This window comes from Clarias gariepinus, chromosome 27 (assembly GCF_024256425.1).
Source record: "Clarias gariepinus isolate MV-2021 ecotype Netherlands chromosome 27, CGAR_prim_01v2, whole genome shotgun sequence".
Classification (NCBI taxonomy): Eukaryota; Metazoa; Chordata; class Actinopteri; order Siluriformes; family Clariidae; genus Clarias; species Clarias gariepinus.
In genome coordinates, this window is record NC_071126.1 from 5,034,918 (window position 1) to 5,056,379 (window position 21,462).

The 21,462-nt window shown below is 38.9% G+C and overlaps 1 protein-coding gene across 1 annotated transcript; it reads right to left on the minus strand.

Annotated features, from left to right (window-relative positions):
• Positions 1 to 1,431: 1,431 nt before the first annotated feature.
• On the minus strand, positions 1,432 to 21,002 carry prkaa2 (protein kinase, AMP-activated, alpha 2 catalytic subunit). The gene is made up of 9 exons (XM_053489284.1): positions 20,895 to 21,002; positions 17,717 to 17,858; positions 15,410 to 15,503; positions 14,436 to 14,580; positions 12,595 to 12,682; positions 10,008 to 10,232; positions 8,726 to 9,209; positions 8,443 to 8,569; positions 1,432 to 5,189 (listed from the first exon to the last, which is right to left on the minus strand). Exons 1-9 carry the CDS (start codon positions 20,986 to 20,988, stop codon positions 4,948 to 4,950), a joined length of 1,641 nt encoding a protein of 546 aa, XP_053345259.1. The 5' UTR covers positions 20,989 to 21,002; the 3' UTR covers positions 1,432 to 4,947.
• Between the last annotated feature and the right edge of the window lie 460 nt (positions 21,003 to 21,462).

Consider the following 21,462-nt stretch of genomic DNA (forward strand, 5'->3'; position numbering starts at 1 on the left):
CATGGACGTGAGTCAAAAGATACGTGATTTGGCAAGTGATAATGTTTGACAGACAAAGCAAGTAAAGCTAACACTTTGTGCCTACAGGTGATTGATATTAACTCAGCTGCTCTTGCTTCATCAGTTGAAATGTGATGGATATTTCGAAAGACTGCTATGTATACTTTGTTCTGTCTGACGGTGTGTTGTTTAAGAACCAGACTGCAACTCTTCCCCCTTCAACTGGCTGAAGAAGAATGCTGTCAGGCGTGTAGAAAAATGAGGCGTGGTTATACACACAGTATACACACGCTTCGAGGTGGGGTTCATTCAACTCCTATTAAATATTGTCTTCGAAAGAAAGACTTCGAATGGAGGAATATGGAGTAACCTGTATGATGATATTACTTTCCTTTACTTCCACCATGCTATTCTCAAGTTTAACGTCGGAAACAACAAACAGCAACGTATCCAGTTGTTTGCTAGAGGTTTCATTAGTGCTAAAGGATATTCTGTTTAATGTGAAAGACTTTGAAGATCATGTGTTCTTAAACTGCAAAAAAAAAAAAAAAAAACACACAGCAAGTGTAATCAATTCTTTTGTAATATATCATGACTAATAGAGATAGATAGATAGATAGATAGATAGATAGATAGATAGATAGATAGATAGATAGATAGATAGATAGATAGATGCTACTAATTTTAACTATACATTTCTTCTTCTAAGAAAAATTCTAAATGATCTGCCTTTGTGCAAACAAACTCATCAGAGCCATACTGATATTCAGCACAACAGCATGACCTCAAGTGTGATATAGCTTTTATACAACAGTTTTGCAAACACTATTTTTAATCAACAGATAATGGTTTGTTTGTTTATTTAACCAGTTATTTTGCCATGCCAAAACATATCCTTTTGTGACTGGCTGAGCTGGTGATCGACAGTTTGTATAAGTAACAGAATTGAAAGTAGTTTAAATTCCTACCAGTACTGTGTAGCCAAAAGCTAAGAAGAATAAACAATGGAGGTGGTGGACAGTCCTGTAAATCTTGCAAGTTTCTATTTATATTTCCGGGGTATTTATTTAAGGGTTACATCCATTAAATCAGCATTAAATGGAAAGCTAGTGCACTAACTAGGGTGCACAATCCATTGTTCCACTTGCCAAGTAGTGCCTATGATTAGGGGTTAGAGAGGAATTTGGAATTTAGTCTTATATCAAAATCTACAGTAGTTACGTTTGTAGCTCATCTTTTGTGTAAATAAAGGACCATGGAATAAATTCAGTACGACTTAAAGCAATTACTAGATAAACAAACTGTTGTTTAAGATGACATGACCTTAGTATATGTGTGTTCTTGCTGAAAATGCTTCTGTGACTGGTTTTGAATGTGAGCTTTGGCAGGCAGCTGCTCTCTCCTCAGTACTTAAGACCGTACTAACCCTCTATCCCCCTTGCTGTGACCCACAGTTAGTCTAATTTAAGGTTGTTAGGACACCTGTGATGTGTTAAATGTCCCAGTGCTGTTTTGCTCTACTGTACATCATCACTCATGGAATGTGTCTCATCTGATCAGATCACTCGGTTGAAACTAACTGTTGCATAATATATATTCTTCTGCTAGATAAACTTAACCAGATTTAAGATATTTTGATTTGCTAGCATTTGTTGCAGTGTATATAGGTAGTTATTAACACTTAAGCCTCGGTTTATATTAAATTATTCTCGTTATGCAGTCTTTACCAAAACTAAACACTCTCAACAGAAAGCTGGGTCGAGTCCTGTTGTGTTTTGATAGTATTAAATCCATGTACAGTTCTATTATTAATGTCTATTGAGTGAATGTTTCACCTGTTTTTGGTCATGTAAGTGTTCAAATAATGGTTAAGTTGTAACAGTGCTACAACGTCTTTAAAAACAGGTCAAAGTTTATATTACACATGCTGCACACGTACAGTTTTACAAGTTCTTCTTCAATGGTAATGATTAAAACCTGATTAAAATTCATGAACTGGTATTTTGTGCTATATTTCGGTAATCCCACCTACTGTGTCTTGACCATACTTATTTATCCTGAAGATGAAATGATCCCCCAATAACCACAAGACAACATGCATTTATATGTTACAATACATTTTTTTTTACTTCTTTTTTGTACAATAAATAATAAAGTGCAAATCAGAACACCATGCAGTGCATAATTTGTGAAATAAGAATAAACTAGACTAGGATTGATACGTCAGTATACAGTGAGAACACTGAAACACCCACAACACTGACTTTGCTTGTGTTGTGTACACAAGACAACAATGTTTACAAGACTGAAAATGAAAAGCAAAACGACACTTTGGTTGCATTTAATGATTTGGATGGATGCCATGCAGATGATAGTACTTAAGTATTTATACTGTAAAATAATAAAATTGGTTTAACACTGACATTATAAATGTCAGTGTAGTGGCGCAGATTCAGCAATAGGGGGAGCACATCCTCTCAATTTTCCAAACACTAAAATGACATACTAGACCTGCAGCACAATAGCCAGGTATAAGAAACTCTCTGAGGTTCTTCGAGAGATTCAAAGAAGTTTTTTTTTTTTCAAGATACAATAAGGCACCACATGCCCACTAACCAAAAAACAACAACAACAAAAAAAAAAACATTCACTCCTTTATCAAAAAAAAAAAAAATAATAGAATAAATAAAATAAAATAAAAATTGGCTGCACATTTTCCCTCAACACAAACCAAAAGATATAGATATTTAAAAAAAATCTTTTTGCAAACTCAGTCACTCCATCTAAACATTTATTATTATTATTATTATTATTATACATGGATTTACTGCAGCCTTATTGTGTTATGGTATAGTACTGTACATTTAACATGGTACAGAAACACACTGATGCACAAACACCATGCAGTGAGCGAAAGCCATTTCACATTCAGTACAGTACAGAATAGACACCCAGAAAGATTCAGGAAGACAACTCATCTCCAAAGACATTAACTAACCCGGAAAAACCCAACATAGAGGAAATACGTGGTGGAAGGCTAATAAAGTTTTGTGTGCTAAAATGGATAAAAAAAAAAAAAAAGGTTAGGTTTAGGGAACAGAACAGTAGTCTATCAGAGCAATCGCCTTTCTAAGGGAGTGAAGTCAAGAGGCCATGAATTTGAGAATTTAGTGTCATTTATACTTTTAAATGCCAAAATTATATAGAATTGTTTTGATTTAGATTCACTTCTAATTTACTTTATTACTGAGATTAAGAACCTATTTTATGGGTCTGTACTTAAGTATTCTTGTTAATGAATACTCCACTACATAATACAACACATAACATATTATGTACTTCACTACATTTATGCATGGTGGTGCTTAACACAACTAGTGTTATTTAGTATTTGAAGGGGTAACATCACCACCTGCTGACTATTATCCATAATCGGTCGAATTGTCCAGGTTTCCAGGACCATGTAACGCTGTAAAAGGCTTTTGCAGGCTGCCATAAATATTTTAATATTCTGTCAATAATTTCACTCGTCCTCTTTAATTATTTTTTAAAATAATATAGTTATAAATAAAAATTGTGTTGATATCTGAATGAAAAGAATGATATGATTCTGTGTATCAGTCTGATCACGAGCTGGGATGAGAACACATGACCGTCCTGAATTCCCCAAGTCATCTTTCTGAGTTCATTGCGTTAGAAGTAAGCAAAGCCCCTGGTAGAGAACTTTGGTGTCAGGGCCTCTAAACATTCCAGTGCTTAGGGGAACAAGATCCACACATCTAATAGAGCTGCATACACATGGATAATCATCAGAAACAATATAGGTTGCTTTTTTAAGGCATCAGAGGAAATTTTAAGTCCTAAGTGCTCGTGACTTTAATTTCTAAATGTCAGCAAATACAGCCCATCTCACATTCCATACAGTATTAAAAAAACAAGTTCAGCATAGCTTTCTCCTGTTGATTGGTTTATATCACGTCCTCCTCTCTATTCTCTATTTTCTCTCTATACAAATCTCTCTGCTCTACTTCTCTGCCTCTTTTCTTCTTCTCCTCTCTCCGTGTCCTTTCCTTTGGCTCTAAATCTCACTCTTTCTCACTAGATATTTAAGATCTCTATGTGCTTCTACATTTTTTCCTTGATGAAGGCCACTAAGTCGAACTGTGCACAGCATTCGCTCTTTTGATTCGTATCCTGTATGAATTATTTTAAGTCTCTGACTGAATATTCTGTTATTTCCAAGATACAAGCCATCCGGGATCCGGCAGCTAAAAGAAAAGGCACTGCACTTAAGGAACCCATCTATATTCACTTACAGATGGAGAATCCTAAAAATTGCATACTTGCGTCTGCCAAATCGAGCTTAAGCAATGCAACTGGAGCTCTCGTGTTGTGCTCTATGACACCCGTGGTGCGTATTTGCTGACATGCTTGTCATGCTCTCGATGCTCAAACTGCCTTTTCACACCACACCTGCGATTACATCAACTCGACTAATACATACTTGAGTAAAGTAACTAAATACCATAAAATATCTCTAAAAATAAATAATCTAATATAATAAATGCATAATCATCCTCTCTTTAAATGCATATAAACTGAATTTTTGGTATGTCATTGCAATCAACCAGTAAAACTCAGCTACTAAAGTGATTGATACGAGAAATATAAATAGATTATGTTATCAAAAATGCTACGCATATAAAAACAAAACCGATGAAGCACTCTGGAACCTGGAGACGCCCCAGAATGCCAGACTGCTACAGTGAACTGGACCGTCAGTATAGCAGCAAGCATCATGTCTGTAATCTTGTCTGACTGGGTGAGAATTCTAATAACTGGCTATATCTACATGTGATTTAACCCCCAAAAGCATTACTGTGTGTAAATAAGCGGGTTTATAAATGAGTGTGTGTTTGTGTGTGTGTGTGTAAGAGAGTGTTTGCTTCAGCGCGCCAGTGTTGTGATGAGACTAGCACACATCTCAAAGAAGTCCATGGTATGGCTGCCCTGCCGTGGTGCCAGCATGGGCATGTTGCCTGGCAGAGAGCAAGGCAGTGAGCTGCTGAGCGGCGGTATATCCATAGCGAGGGTTGCCGAGTCGATGCTGAGACGGGGCCGGTGAAGACCTGCAGCAGAGCCCGAGCGCTGAGGTGTGGATGAGCCCGATTTGTGCTCAATGATGTCATCTGAAAGAACAAACACTTTATTAAAAATTTCACACTTTGGATTCTAGGTAATCTTATTGAGCTTGTTCACCAGACTGTGCCTAAGTGACCAGTACCACCAGTAAGTATGTGTGGGTGGAGTTACAATTAGTGCCAGAGCAATGACTGGTCACATTGGAATGACTACAGAATTATAGTAACCAAGTACAGTGAAACCTTGGATTGCGAGTAATGTGGTTTGCGAGTGTTCCGTCATACGAGCAAAGATTCTTATAAAATTTTGACTTGGAAAACGAAAAAGCCTTGGTTTACAAGTACCGAGTGTCATGTATCACGCATGCCCTTCTTTGTTTTCACGCCGAGTGTCACGTGATCATGACTGAGCCAACGTTTTTTCTCTCTTGCGCTGCGGAATCGTGGGTAATCGTCTCCCCTGCTGGGTCTTAGTGTGTCTTTCTTACTGGTATAATCAACATCCGTGCACGTGTGTACTGTTAACTATAAAACTGTGATAAAAAAAAATATTTTATTTTGTGTCTGTATGCATGTGTGTACAGCGCACGTGTAAAGCAAAAGCAAGTCTCATTAGAGAGGTTGAAGATCCATTTTCTCTCTCTGTATCAGTCTGTTCTTTGTGTCTGTGTGCGTGCGGGCGTCATTGGACACTGTGCCACACACACACACACACACAGACCCCTCCTACTTTCGCTTTTACAGACCCATACACACACTCTTTTTCTCTGCTCTACACAGAAACACTGCTCTGTCAAAATTCTTTTCAAAGGTAAAGTGTAGGTTAATTTGTTTTATTTTTACTCTACAGCAGTGATTCCGTTAGTGTGTTGCTCAATCAAGTGTCATTAGAGAGAGTTTATTTTTCTGATAAAACAGTGTTTCCGTTGTGTGATGTTGAAATACGAGCCCGCTTCCGGAACAAATTATGCTCGTAATCCAAGGTTACTCTGTACAATTATTTTGTTACACTGCTTAAGGGTGGTTTTAAGGGTATGTACAGTACTAGGGTTTTTGCACATTGTTCTTAAATGATACAGTACTGTGCAAACATCTTAGGCACTCTGCTTTATTTTACTGTAAAAAAATTTTGTTATAATCTTTTCATGATTTAATTATTAATTTCATTTTAAAAAAACCTGATTTCCAAACAAATTAGTATTCAAGCAAAAAAAAAATACTCTTACAGGTAAATAAAAGAGAAAAGCAAAGAAAGCAGCATATTATGTTAAAGACCACTTTTCCGCCAAAAAAAAAAAAAATTTTCTTGGTTTTTGCCTGCATGAAAAAAGCAGGTGCAACAAAAACAGCTAATTTCCTTATAAAACTGCACAAAATTGTACCCTAGACTATATTTTAAGGTAGTCACACTAATTATTGACTTTGTTTCATTAATTACTAATTTCCGATTAATTATTTTGATTAATAACTGCTTTTTATAGTATTTTTTTAATGCTGAAACTTTTTTTGAAGACATCCTCACTCTGCAGCAGTTACTTGCATGTGCACGACTTTTGCACAGTACTGTAGTTAACAATCAATTTATCATTAATGGTAACATAAAACACTTTATCCGTAGATACACAAAGCCAACAAGTTAGTTATGTAAAACAAATTGATAAAGCCCAACCAGTTTAAACAAACAAAACAAAAATTACTAGTGGTGTCTGGACAGCATGGATTCCCTTCCATTGTTTGGTACTTTGCATGACACATTTTTCCAACCAAAGATAATGATAAATACAGTTGCAAGCAACAATGACGGTCCCAAGCACCCTGCGTTATTGCCACTCCGGGCCCACCGCACAACCTGTGTGTTATTTGAGCGTGTTAAGACCTACAAAAAGCTGTAATGTACTAAAATGTTACTCAATGTGATGTCACTGAACATGATGTCACTGAACATGATGTCACTGAACGTTTCACTGAATATAATGTGACTCAATAAAATGCCACACAGAAAGTTATTAATAATTTTTCAGTGTAAGTTTAAGGCATTATCACGGCTGACCCGTGTGAGATATCAAAAATCCCTCCGCAATCTTGCATCTATGTCTTTAGATCACATCAGCCGGTTTGGTGACAATCTAATAAACTCCCTAGGAGGAGTATATCAAAATCCATCGGGTGTGTTTTACGAATGACCCAAAATAACTGGCCTCCTGTTGAGTTGAGCCCAGGACATGCAGTGCGAAAACTGTTCAGCTCTAAATGTGTACCGAGTTTCATGTGCCTACATGAAAGTGTGAATGAGCTGTGCAGAAAAATCTCGTATGGGGTCCCCGAGGGCCCCGCAACTCGCAGGTATCCTAATGGCAGCAGATTCCAGCCTGTCTGCCAATCATGAGTTTTTGAGTTAAGACCCCTAAAAAGCCAAAAAGTGTGGGAAAAAAAATATCCTTAGGAAAACAAGAAGGTCCTGTAGTGCTTTGGCCCTAACTATCCCAGTTGCAGGAAAACCACACAATCTGGCAACACTGATCTCTGAACGTTGCACAGCCTGAGAACTCTGATTGGCCGTTTCTTTTCCAGAACTCATTCGGTGATAGTAAACACGGTTTTTAAATGAAGGCAAAATCATTCCATGAGCATGTGGACTAATGTGACTAGCATGTTTTTTCAGCTTCTATTTTAACAATGGCTGAAAATAAAAGGAGTTTATTTCAATATGTACAGTCACTCAGTCTTCTGAACCAAACGTCTTACTAAAAAAAAAACTAAAAAAACAGCAAGAATGAAATTGTCAACACATAGAGCTTACTTAATGGACAGACGGCGTGACAGGCTTACCTGATTGCAGTGGAATGGTTAGACGTTTACTGTACACAACTACATGATAGAGGAAGCATGTACACTTAACATATCTGTGCTTTTTTTTACACCACAAACTGATAATTCTGTGAAACTACGGTCCAACTCGTTTGTTGAGCCTGAGGCGCCTCTAACTTCCCACTGTTTTGTCTTTAGCTAATGCCATAACATAATTGTGACGCAGGTCCTAAAAGGGTCTATACTTCTTTCTTCCTTTTAATCATTGAACTACAAGTGCGCCCTCTTGTGATGTACAAGTAATAATTTTCCATTATTTCTGCACTATTCACTGCTGGTTACCTGAATCAGGTGTGTTCAGTCAATCAGAAGCTGGACGATATCAATTTACTTGGTTTTCCCCACTCTACTCTCATGTAAAATGCAACACAATCAGGTGTATCCATCTCCTGTACTCTTCATGCACGGCATTATGTATGGCATGAGCACGTACCATCAATGCTTTTGAAGTCCAGCAGAAAACTGCGGTTGTCCACCTGATAGAGTTGCAAGCTCATTTTTACAAAGTTTCCAGTCACTGGGTTCTTTCTGCGCACTCTCAGATGATAGGGGTTCACCACCTAAAATAGACAAAAACATGGATAAGCATGTAGATCCCTAGGCAAAAAATAATAATAACATTGCAAACCAGTGTGCAAACTGGTTCATCCACAAATAGTTAGCCACAAATCCTCATAAACACGTCTCTTTACAATATATACTTATGTGGCCCTCACCTTCCAGTCATAATCAAGCTGCTTCATTGCGCGGTAAACTTCAGCCATGATGTCATAAGGTCTGCTCTGACTGCGGATCCCAAGATGCCACTTAGCCTTTTTCACTGCCAGGGGTTTGGGTTTGGTGGTGTTCAGGGCGTCCAGTGGACACCGGGTTTTGGGACTGTCTGCCAGCAATGGGGGCATCCTCTCAGGGTGTGGCTTTATGCTCTCATCAATGAAGGAGCCAGCAGGTGGGCTGGACGCCAGGTAGAACTCGCTGGCCTGGTTCATGATGCGGCGGTTGTCAATGATGAGGTGGTAGGCGACAGCCAGCTGGTCTTGCGGGTCGCCACTGTACAGGCTGCTGAGCACTTCTGCTTCGGCACACTCAAACTTCTCACAAACGTCACGCACAGCTTCTTCGTCGACCGCAGCACTGTCATATGATGCATCCTCTGGGAACAGGTAGCTGGGCAGATCCTGCTTAAACCACTCGTCTTCTCTAAGGGGACAGAGCGGGGACATGAACATCACTCGACACATAATTATGCTGACTTAAGCCCCTTTCACTCATACAGGAGTCTGATAAGAAATCCTGTTGAAGAGCGATTTTTAAGAGAAAATAGTCATTCTGTGACCTAGAAGAGAAGTTACATCATGGGTCTACATATTTACGGAGAGCCATTATAAGGACTCTATATTCTTGAGGAGTATATGGTGAGTATATGGCGAGAGCTAGGAATATCCGGCGATCTCATGGTTTCGCACATGGCTAGAATGAAGAGCACTTGTGCGGGAATGAGAGGAGGTAAGGAGTGCTAAACAAGAGACCCAAACTACAAGGAGAGTTTGGTGAGAGCATCAGGAGAAAGGCACATGAGAACATTATCTTTCCTAGATCTCGCTCTGGCATTATGTTGTTCACTCGCCAACACTCCGCGTTCTCCTAAATTTTGCTAGAACTCCCACCAAGTAGAGAACACTTTTTTAGGAGTTCTCCTTGATGACTTTTTGATCTCCTAAGTCACTTCTGAATCTCATCATGGCTGCTCTGCATCCAAGAATTTGGTGAGAACCAGGATAGCCCTGCAACTTTGGGAAGTGCCCAGGAGTAAGTCTACGAGTCCCAGAAGAGGGCAATAAGAATAATGTGTTGCTTTATTCTTGTAAAATGTTTAGATAGAGAAATGTCACTATGTCCAGCACTGCCATGGTAATATTTTAAGATATTTTTTAATTGCTATTCGAAAAACCCATTATTTCATGCCACCTCAAAGCACCCAAGTTCTGAATGTCTAACCTGATATCTTTGATTGTGGCCCTCTTCAGAGGATCCACCTGGAGCATGAGCATCAGCAGGCTAGCCACAGAGCGATTAAGGTACTCGGGGATGTAGAACACTCCTCCACGGATCTTCTTAAAGAGAGTGGGCACATGCTCATCATCGAAGGGCAAGGTCCCACAAAGCAGTGCATACAAGATCACACCACAGCTCCAGATATCCACCTCCGGACCTGCGTACAGTCTTTCAGGGGCCACACAATACACAGGTAAAGTGTGTTGGTGAAAACAACGTCTAACATTTTACTAAACACGTTTTACACAGCTAAAATGAAATATTTTGTTACAGTGTGTTATGTCATTATGTTACAGATGTAGATATGGGTTTGTGTTAGGAGATCTTGCCCAATTGGAACCTATTGTAAGTTCTCTGAGCACCCTAAGGTAGGATAAGTTATCATGTTCGGTAGGTTTGGTGTACATTATTTATGCATTTATGATGTGATATTTTAAACATAAAAGGAGTTTATCAGTATGTAACATCTCCATAAATCAGGGACCATCAGTATTCACATAAAATCAAGTTAAAGGAGAGAGAGACTGCCCATTGTGAGCATTTAATACTGAAACTGCTCACATAGTGTCATCAGACAGAACAACAGATTGTAGCACTCTATGCAGAGTTTGCACAAAGTCTAGTGCAACTGTCTCTCACTTTAACTTAACCTCAATACAGTTACTCATGCTTAAATGTATGTATAAATATGTATATATTTACTGGCCATATACAGTGGTGTGAAAAAGTGTTTGCTCCCTTACTGATTTCTTCTTTTTTGCATGTTTGTCACACTTTGTTTCAGATCTTCAAACTAATTAAAAAATTAGTCAAAGGTAACACAAGTAAACACTGCATGCATTTTCTACATTTAACTCTGGTTCAATTTCTCTAGTCACACCCAGGCCTGATTACTGCCACACCTGTTCACAATCAAGAAATCACTTAAATAGGACCTGCCTGACAAAGTGAAGTAGCCCAAAAGTTCCTCAAAAGCTAGACATAATGCCCAGATCCAAAGAAAAAAATTAAAAAAGATCTGAGATCTATCACTCTGGAGAAGGTTATAAAGACATTTCTAAAGCTTTGGGACTCCAGCGAACCACAGTGAGAGCCATTATCCACAAATGGCAAAAACATGGAACTGTGGAGAACCTTCCCAGAAGTGTCCAGCCGACCTAAATTACCCCAAGAGCGCAGCGACAACTTATCCAAAAGGTCACAAAAGACCCAAAGAACTGCAGGCCTCACTTCCCTCAGTTAAGGTGAGTGTTCCCGACTCCACCATAAGAAAGAAACTGGGGAAAAATGGTTTGCATGGCAGAGTCCCAAGACCAAAACCACTGCTGAGCAAAAAGAACATAAAGCCTCATCTCAGTTTTGCTAGAAAACATCTTGATGATCCCAAAGACTTTGAGAAAAATACTCTGTGGACGGACGAGACGAAAGTCTTTCGTCCAAGTTGTTCAGGTTTAAAGGCAGGAGCTTGTGATTAAAAGCGTTGGTCTAGATGCAATGAAAACACAATCTTATTGGCTTCCTGTCAAGAAAAGTCCGGCAACCTGAGAGGCATGAGCAACATGCAGATTTGCATAATCTAAATGGGGCGCATAGAAAATCTATTTAAGCAGACGTATAATCTGTGTCAGATCATGAGTAACTTTCCCTGTGTCAATATTAATCTGACTTTAAGAACCTCTGTCTAATAACAATGATTTGTGCTAAGCTGCTTTGGGAAACTGGGACACTATAATATTCTGACAATCTGCTCTGTAAATGATCTAGACTGCTGGATCACTTTAGTCAGCGCATGTGTTGCCTTTGTAAAAATAAACACGGCATTGCGTAACATTTTAATGAACGACATATAAAAGCATGAGCAGCCGCCTTCTTTAAAGTACATATCACATGAAGGTACAACATTTCATTTATATGGTGCATAAGACGTCATCAGTAAGTCAATCAGCCATGCTGGTAGGTTTAAACACTACCAGTTTAAAGTTTGGACACACCATGGTCTTTCCTGGTTTTTATTTTTTTCAATGCAATAATTTTATTTGATCAGTTGATATTGAGATGTGTCTGCTACTCATACTCATGCAAAGTCTTCATAACTAATCTGAGTTGTTGTTAATTTGTAATTTTAGAGGCTGGTGACTCTAAATGAACTTTTCCTGTGCAGCAGAGTTAGGTTCTGGTCTTGCTTTCCTGGGAAGGTCTTCATGAGAGAGTTTTGCAAATACAATTGACAATCCTGTTCTAGCAAATAACTACTCCAAAAACGGCTGACCTTTGTGTCTTAAAATGATTTCTTGTTGCTGTTGTTACTCAGTTACTTAATGCCGTATGTGTTATTTCATAGTTTTGAAAATAACCAGTAGTGCTCTAGAATGTAGAAAATAAATCCTTGTAAACTTGTGACTGGTACTGTATACCTGGCACCAAGCAGCTCTACATAATGCAAAAGTAGCAGCATGGCACAGCACTAACTAGTCTAGTCTGACTTAGAAATTAAGAATATTAAGTCAGATCAGATGTCATGACTTCTTACCGTCCAGAGATGACCTCTGGTGCAGCGTAGTTAGGTGAACCACAGCTTGTTCTCAAGAACTCTCCATCTGACATCATGTTCGACAGACCTAACACAAAACATTTAACATCAAAATAAGTGCGCCATAACATATAACAGCTTAAGAGCTGTTTTCTGTAGAGACACAATAGCTGCAGGATGTAACATACCATATAGGAACAATTTGATCATTCTGATTCATATATATTTCCTTTGTTTGCGACAATGACCATTGTTAAAAGTGTAATATAAATGAAAGTGAATTGAAAATATGGCTGCCCTGAAGCAAAGCACCAGGAATTAGATCTGCATAACTTGATAAAAAACAAATCATGATTATTTTGACACATATTGCAATTTAAACTGCAATATGTTGTAACACGGTTGCCAGTCAAAGCAAACGTGCTACACCTGGCCAGTAGATTATTTAAGCCCCCCAGAAACGAGTGCACCATGAGCAAACATATAGAGAGCACCAGGCAGTGCCATCACCTTAGTGCTGCAAAGAGCTTGCCTTAACCGAGTAATCCCAGCCAAAGTACACACAATCACCCCACGTCCCAACTTTCCCCTCTAACTCCTGCATTCAGGCTCCCACCCTTATCAACATAGTCGGAGGTGCCAGATTGGAGAACATGCTTGGAACATATGAAACTATGAAATGTACCATGTTGTATTTAAACCAATTCATCTAGGCCAACAGCAAGTATACCCTCAGTGCCCTCACCCCTTCATAATATTTAAATTGTTGAAGAAGTTCAACATGCAAATTTTTAACTATGCATATCACTCACTCATTGTCTATATTTTATCCGTTGTACAGGGTCTCGGAGGGCCTGGAGCCTATCCCAGGAGACTTAGGGCACAAGGCGGACTACACCCTGAACAAGTTGCCAATCCATCCTTTGACACATGCTCATTCACACATTTTGGGAACACCAGTTATCTGACCACCTAATCTGCATGTCTTTAGACTGTGGGAGGAAACTGGAGTACCCAGAGAAAGCGCAGGGAGAACATGCAAACTCCATGCACACAGTCCCGAGGTGAGATTCAAACCCGGAACTTGGAGGTGCAAGGCGACAGTGCTAACCACTATGTCACTGTGCCACCAACTATGCATACATAGTAAATTACAGCCATTTGCAATTAAATAATTGCACACGTCCATATTGTGATTAAAATTTTTATGGGATTAATTGTGTAAGACTACTAGAAACGGGTTGATATTATAGTGCCATCGTTTAAAGACTGAGAAACTACACTGAGGGAAATAATAAAGAAATGGAATTAATAACACAGAAAACAATGGGCCAAGTAATTGGATTTAAATGTCAAATAAAGGACAAGCACTCTCTCATTTAGCCAGTGACAGGTACGTAGATTACACTTTTTAAATGATAATTTAAAGCCTTGGAATTACTCAGGTGTGTAAAAACTATAATATATTATCCATGATCAAAGTAGGATTTAACATGTCGCAGATGCACATTAAAAATGAGGACCATTAAGAGGGAGATGAAGCTAATTGAGGTCAGAAGCTTCCAAGAAAAAGGAAACCAGTCTTTCTAAGTAATTTCTTGTTATGACCTAAAAAAAGCACTTATCGATGCTACAGGTTTTCAGCCGACCTTTGTTATTATTCATGCTTCTATGAATTGCGTTTTTCCTGATGGCTGTGATTATCTTTTTTACCCCTTAAAAGCTAAACATTATAATAAACTGTTATCTTCTCTCCTATATGACCAAACAACCTGCTTAATGGACTAAATGCCCAAGTCAAAACTCCCTGTTGCTAAGCAACCCTCTCTGTCCCTGTGTACCGAAGTCAGCAATCTTGGCATTCATGTTGCCATCCAGAAGGACGTTTTCTGGTTTCAAGTCTCTGTGCACCACCATGTGTCTGTGGCAGTAGTCCACTGCAGAGATGATCTGCTGGAACAAACGCCTTGCTTCGGTTTCCTCTACCTGCTCAGACAGAATGAGAGAATGATGATAATGAAGAATTATTCGCATGAACACTTACACAACCACACTGGTACAAAGTGGTCCATAATAATCACAATCAAAGCTATTTTGGGCAACAGTATAGTTAGGGTGAAAAGATGGCTGCTTTTAATTTAAGATCGTTTCTAACAGATGGTGGAAATGACTACAGCAGATAGACCGGAAAAGCAGTTTTATGTAGAGTAGACCATTTAAATGGTGCAAATGTTTTTTAAAAAAATCCCGGTCTAGGTAACCCGAAGCCCACTGCAGTCGTTCGTGTGAACATTAAGTAGAACGTCTGATTTCTGAAAATCGACTGATAACTTGTTGCCAACTTGCAGAAGAGACATATCTGACTGTGAGAACTGTATACACAACCATTCACTAACACCACTTGCACATTTATATGAACTTGGCTGGAGGTACTGCCACATCCTCTGTCCAGTCCTAACCTCAAGCTAGTTCCACATGTTTGGGCCATTAAAGAGTTCCTTGGAGGTCAGCGATTCAGATGTCAAACAGGCGGTCCGATCTCTGTACGGCTCCGACATACTAAGAAAACTTTCTACTTTGCTGGTATTCAAGCATTAGTGAAAAGCTGAGATAAGTGCATTAGTGGAGCAGGGGATTATTTAAAGAAATAAATGGAGTTTTTACTCTCAGAGACCTGACATGGAATTTGTTTTTTTCAAGCTGTCAGTGCTAGTGCTTTTTGCAGATACAGACTATAGGCTATTTGTTGCTGTATAACACACCAACTTTTTTTGCCGTAAAACACACCTTAGAGAGGATAATGTGGCATTCTTACCCTTCCATGCTTACAAATGTAGTCAAAGAGCTCTCCTCCAGATACATACTCCATCACCATAAAGAAGTCTGTGGGAGTACTGATCACCTGATACCTGTCTCACACACATACAAACACAACAATTTAATTATGATTAAAGAAATGATGTAGTATACATAGAGGACGGGCTAGTCTGCTCATAGCTCTAAGCTGTAAAGAAGGACCTCAGCTTATGTAAAATGTAATGCTTGTTCATTATAATAATTATTAACAATATTTCAATTATTATTATTGTTTACATTTCATCTTAATAAATATTTTTACTGGCATGAAAGGGAGTCAAAATAATCTCCACTTCTGCTTTCAGGTTAACCACTGAGCATTCAGTTCTTGCTCCCAGATAGCAGGGTTTGGGGGTGTCGCTGTAGCACAGTCGCCCGCGTGATGGGTAAACCCATGAACGAGTTTATACACTTGACAGCACATTCAGTGGCGCCATATAGGAGCGTCCTCTCATAACAGTTGCTATGTGAGGATATCTTTTGTAGATTTGCAATTGATCAACATAAACACTTGAGTGGAAAGAAAGTCAGCTTTTTTCAAATGTTTGTGAAAAACAAAGGAATTGAACACTTTCTTTCGGGTTGGCTTACATGAACATTCACAACTGAAAGCCTGAAATATATTTTAAATGAGACCATTAAGACTGACGATAATCTAAGAGGAATAATCATTTTCTTGATGGTGGCTAAGCTCATCGTTGTCGCTGTGAGAGTAAATGGCACTGCTGATTGTTGCTGTAGGCAAACAGCGAGACCATGCGGAGTTAAAGGTCAAACTGCATATTTCATAGACATCACAGCCGATGAAATCTGACACGAACCTTTTCACAACGGAGCTATCAGTAACACATGTAGTGCTCTGTATTCAGTCTGCTGTCTCCTCTGGCTTGCACACACTCATCTTTGATACTGTCTTCCCCAGAGGGACAGCGAGACTCCTGCCGCAGCTCGGAACACACACTGTCTCTCTCTGAAGCATGATGGCTGGGCTCTGTCTCACATTTTAACACGCTTACTGTCTCTTCTTACTTACTACAAGCTTTTGACTGTTATGATCACAGGAGACAGCTTATTCACTGCAGGGGAAACTGTATGAAAACCTCTTTCAGATCTGCTCACCTCAGTAGATGAAAAGTACAGCTGAAAAGCTGCTGAATGGGATATATGGAAAAGATAAGGGAAAACCTAAGGGGATTTTACAGCCTGGTTATAGCGGTCTACGGAATAATGATCAGTTATACTGTATTAATTATCAGCAAAATGACATAACACATTGAATTTAAATTTAAAGAGCTGTAAAAGTTTGTTTATTGTCATGTTACTAAAGAATTCTATAATTCTATACAGAATGACTTATGGATAAATGTGTAACATTATATTGTAGTGGTGTCCTGATATAATGTATTGCATGGGGGACTTTCAAGTCAAACCAGGACCTTTAATTTTAAAAACAACTATTTCTCTATATATTCCCCCTGCTACATTAAAGCAAATATCCTAGTTTATCACTTTGCAGTTTATCCTAGTTTGGCATAAGTGCATTAGTGTAGCAGGGGAGTATGAAGGAGAAATAATTAAAAAATCTAACTCCCATAACTGTTGTTCTCTTATTCTGCACAATCAAAAGTCCTGGTTTGACCTGAACACTCCTCATATACCAGCATTTGATACAAAGCTCTATAAAATAGGTTTGGACTTACCTTGACCATGACCTGGATAAAGTGAAGATAATGAAGATTAATCCAAACCTATTAATTTATTTATCCTTATAAAATATCTAAAATATTCTACAGTTCTTACCATAAATCATCATCATCCAAATTTTCTAAAGAACATGAAACAAAGTTCTCACACTGTTTTTATTTATTTTCTGTAATAGCAATGTTTGAGGTCATTTTTTAATTCCAAAATTATAGATTTAAAATAAATGATGAGGTTCAAAAAATAATTCTAAACCACCTCAATTATTATTATATGAAAATTTGTAACTCTTTATAACTTTATAACAAAGTAATCTTGTAAAACTAAGTTTGTTGCCTGAAACATTTTTTTTTTCCCTTCATGGTTATATGAATGTTTTTTTTAATTCACTGTTAAAACAGTAATAAAATTATTTTAACATTCAATAAATGAAAAGATAGTGAGTGCAAATAAAATATGGGCCTCTTCAATAATTTCTCATGAAACGGAAGGTGCTGGAGAGCATGAGCCCGAGTGAAACTTATCTCCTCTGGTTTTAAGTGTGTGTGCATACTCTTTCACTCACAGCTTGATGATGTGTGGATGCCGGAACAGCTTAAGGTTCTGGATTTCTCGTTTGATTTTGCCGACAACATCTAGACTGCGGATCTTCTGCCTGTTCAGGATCTTTACAGCAACCTTATGCCCTGTTAGCTGGTGCTCTCCGACTGTTAGGCAAAACGAACACACGCCAAATGAAATCTCAGCTGCGACAGCACCGCCGACAGTTTCGTCAAACACAGCTGGTGAAAGATCGGTTCAAACTGAAAGAAATCATGCTACAGGACCAGAGGTCAGTGACATCCTGCTTTAAGCTTCTAACAAAACAATGGCAAACAAGGTTTCATTGTTTCAGTGTTAAGCTTCTCATGCCTGACATTGGAAAGACAAACACAACCTGTAAGTGAACAAGCATATTATCATTACATGGTATAATAAACGTCCTATCGATGTGTTTGCCTTTAACTTTCTTTTGACCATTATTTTGTTTAGTCATATAAACAATCACTTTGTTTAGGTATATAACAATTAGCTATTTTTATAACATCATAATCTCATTGCACTACTGGGGAAAGAATTTCCGGCTTTCTTATTACTCATTGTTTATACCGCTTTATCCTGTATACTCATGGAGCCTGTCCCAGGAGACTTAGGGCATGACAGGGTGCCAATCCATCACAGGGCACACACTCATTCACACACTACAGGAAATCTGCGAACTCCAAATAGCCTAATATCAATGTCTTGGGACTGTAGGAGAAAACCGTAGTACCCTGAAAAAACCCACCAAACACGGGGAGAACATGCATAGAGAGGTGAGAATCAAACCTGGACCCTGAAGGTGCAAGGACATAAAGCAGGCAGCCACTAACCACTAAGCCACAGTGTTGCTGGCTTTCCTTATGGATAACTGAGATGCCTCAAATTTATTCAAACGGAATGACGCATTTTTAACAAAACATTACATTTTATTGTATTGGTTCCTTATTTTCTTTTTAACATTTGCAATATAGCTTCTTCCCACATTACAGTACACTTTATTTAAGGGCTCTGTGTAGGACCCTAAATAGTGAGTCTTTATCATAAAGTAGTGAAACAGAGACCTTATTTTTACAGACTATATACAGTACTACTATAAATACTATAAATCTCAAATGCCTGACAGGATCTAGATATTAAGTAGAATATTATTAATCATTTGGAATGAATACAGATCCCCATGAATACAGATTTTGTATTGGAACATGTTTGCACCTTAGTATGCACATATAATTTTTAAAAATATTTTTAGAACTAAATAGAGACAATTTTAAATACATATAATTCAGACAATATATCCTATCCTATATGTCCCATGTCCCCATTATATCCCATGTACAATTTTAATTAAAAAAATGGATGTTGTCGAATCCTTCTCCTCAAGCAACAGACCAGTTCAAAAAAATCACCAAAAGTCCAATATTGCTATTAAATTCATGTTCATGATGAGTGTTTGCAAAATTACTGTAATCTGTAACTTTAACAGAGCAGGTCCTGTGTCTCCTTGCCCAAAATAAATGTGTAAATCAGATTATTTCCACAAGTGAGCGTTAATATATATATATATATATATATATATATATATATAAATACTTAAAATGTTACTTAAAATGATAATTGTAACAATTATCATTTTAAGTAACAAAATGACCTGAAAACTACTAATTAGTGACAGAAGCAATATAAAACGTCATTTGTTTTCAGACAGGACTGTGAAGGATATGGCTCTATTGGTGCTATTGTTTTCAGAGCTTGGCTATACAATCTGGTGTTGCTATTGTTTTGGAGCCGTGGCTGTACATTATCGTGGTGTTATTGTTTTGGGGCATGGCTCTACAATCTGGTGGCATTACTGTTTTTAGGGCGTGGCTCTACAATCTGGCTGTGATTGTTTTGGGGCGTGGCTCTACAGTCTGGCTGGTATTATTTTGGGGGTGTCGCTGTACACTTTGGTGGCACTATGGTTTTGGGCAGTGGCTCCACCATCGGTGGTATTGGTGTTTTGGGGGCGTGGCTCTACACTCTGGTGGTGTTATAGTTTTGGGGGTGAGGCTTTGAAATCTAGTGGTGTTATTGTTTTGGGGCGTGGCTCTACACTCTGCTGGTGTTATTGTATTGGGGGCAAGGCTTGGCAATCCAGTGGTGTTAATAGTTTATATATATATATATAAAGGCTCTGCAATTTCGGTGATGTTACTGTTTTGGGCGCGAGGCTCTGCACTTTAGTGACATTATTGTTTTGGGGGTGAGGCTCTGCACTGTAGTGGCGTTATTGTTTTGGGGGTGAGGTTCTGAATTCCGGTAGTATTACAGTTTTGGGGAATGAGGCTCTGCACTTTAGTGGCGTTATTGTTTTGGGGGCGAGGCTCTGCAATCCGGTAGTGTTACAGTTTTGGGAACGAGGCTCTGCACTTTAGTGGAGTAGTGTAGTGTTTTGGGGGCGTGGCCGCTTCAAGGCAAAAGACCCTGACCTCATCCTCTACAACAGAAATAGAGGTAAGCTTGTAGGGCAGAACACATGGGGTGGTGACAATCGTGACTAAAGTACGCAGGAAAGGGGTGGCCCAGTTTTTGGTCGCAATAGATTTTTGCCTTACTGCATCCTCAAGGTCATGTAGACTATGACAAACACCTATATCTCTCCAACAAACACCTGCACGTTTCTCTCTGCTTTTTCACATTGTCATGCCCCGATCCTGTGCATTTCAGCAGTATATTAGAGAAACAGTGGATTTGCCCACTCATCCTGGGTCAGATTCTAAAAATGGAAAAAAAAACCACGACAAAATAAATCTCATTAATCAAACTCCGCCTACAGCAGTGTTACTGTAAACCCTGCGGACAGAAATAGACAGATATAGTATCGCAGTTACATGTAGTCCATGCAGTGTATTGTTCAGTTATCCAGTAGAATTGTTCACGTTAATGCAGCCTCAAACCAAACCAAACCAAACGCAACATTTACAAACAGAGGAATGTCACGCTGAGGTCCCGGGGGGAATCGCGACAGTTTACGCAAACGCTCCGCATGGAAAAGCGCGACCGGTACGCCGACTGCGCTGCGTGCTTTGCGTAAACTGACTGACCACCGGTAAAGCTAACGGCCACCAAAACGAACGCTTTTCATGCTTATTCGAAACCACAGAAAAGCCACACGACTTAACTCTTCACTTTGCCAAACGTGCCGACTCCGAGCGTGTCTCCGAGGATGTAGTGTCCTATCTTGACCCTGCCTTCGTGCTTCTGCTTCTCGGCCATTTTACTATGCGCGATCTGTTCGCTCGGTTTGGACAGAGTACTGAAAAATGGGCGGGGCTGGAGTGCACAAAAGGGCGGGGTTCGATGACGAGTTTTAGTTAGAATAGGACTGATCCTAGATCAGATTCCCGAAGTGTCCTGTAATGTGCAGTAAACGGTACAGTAAAAGCTGCGGGCACAGGAAAGCTGTTCTGCGGTCAGTGCGACCACGTAAAGCAAAATGGAGGCGGAGCACTGCGCTGCATGACAAGAATGAATTGACACAACACGTGTTAGGCAAAAATAAGCAGATTTATCTTAATGTTAAAGATATATTCGGCTTATACATTATTTTTTTGGATGAATAATTCAAATGAGTAAATAAATTGGCTTAAATAAATAGACTGATAGTTTTATTTTTTTTAGATTAAATTGTTACGGACCTTATTAGACTGTTCTTTGCACAATTACTACTATTTGCACTGCTGTCACTTT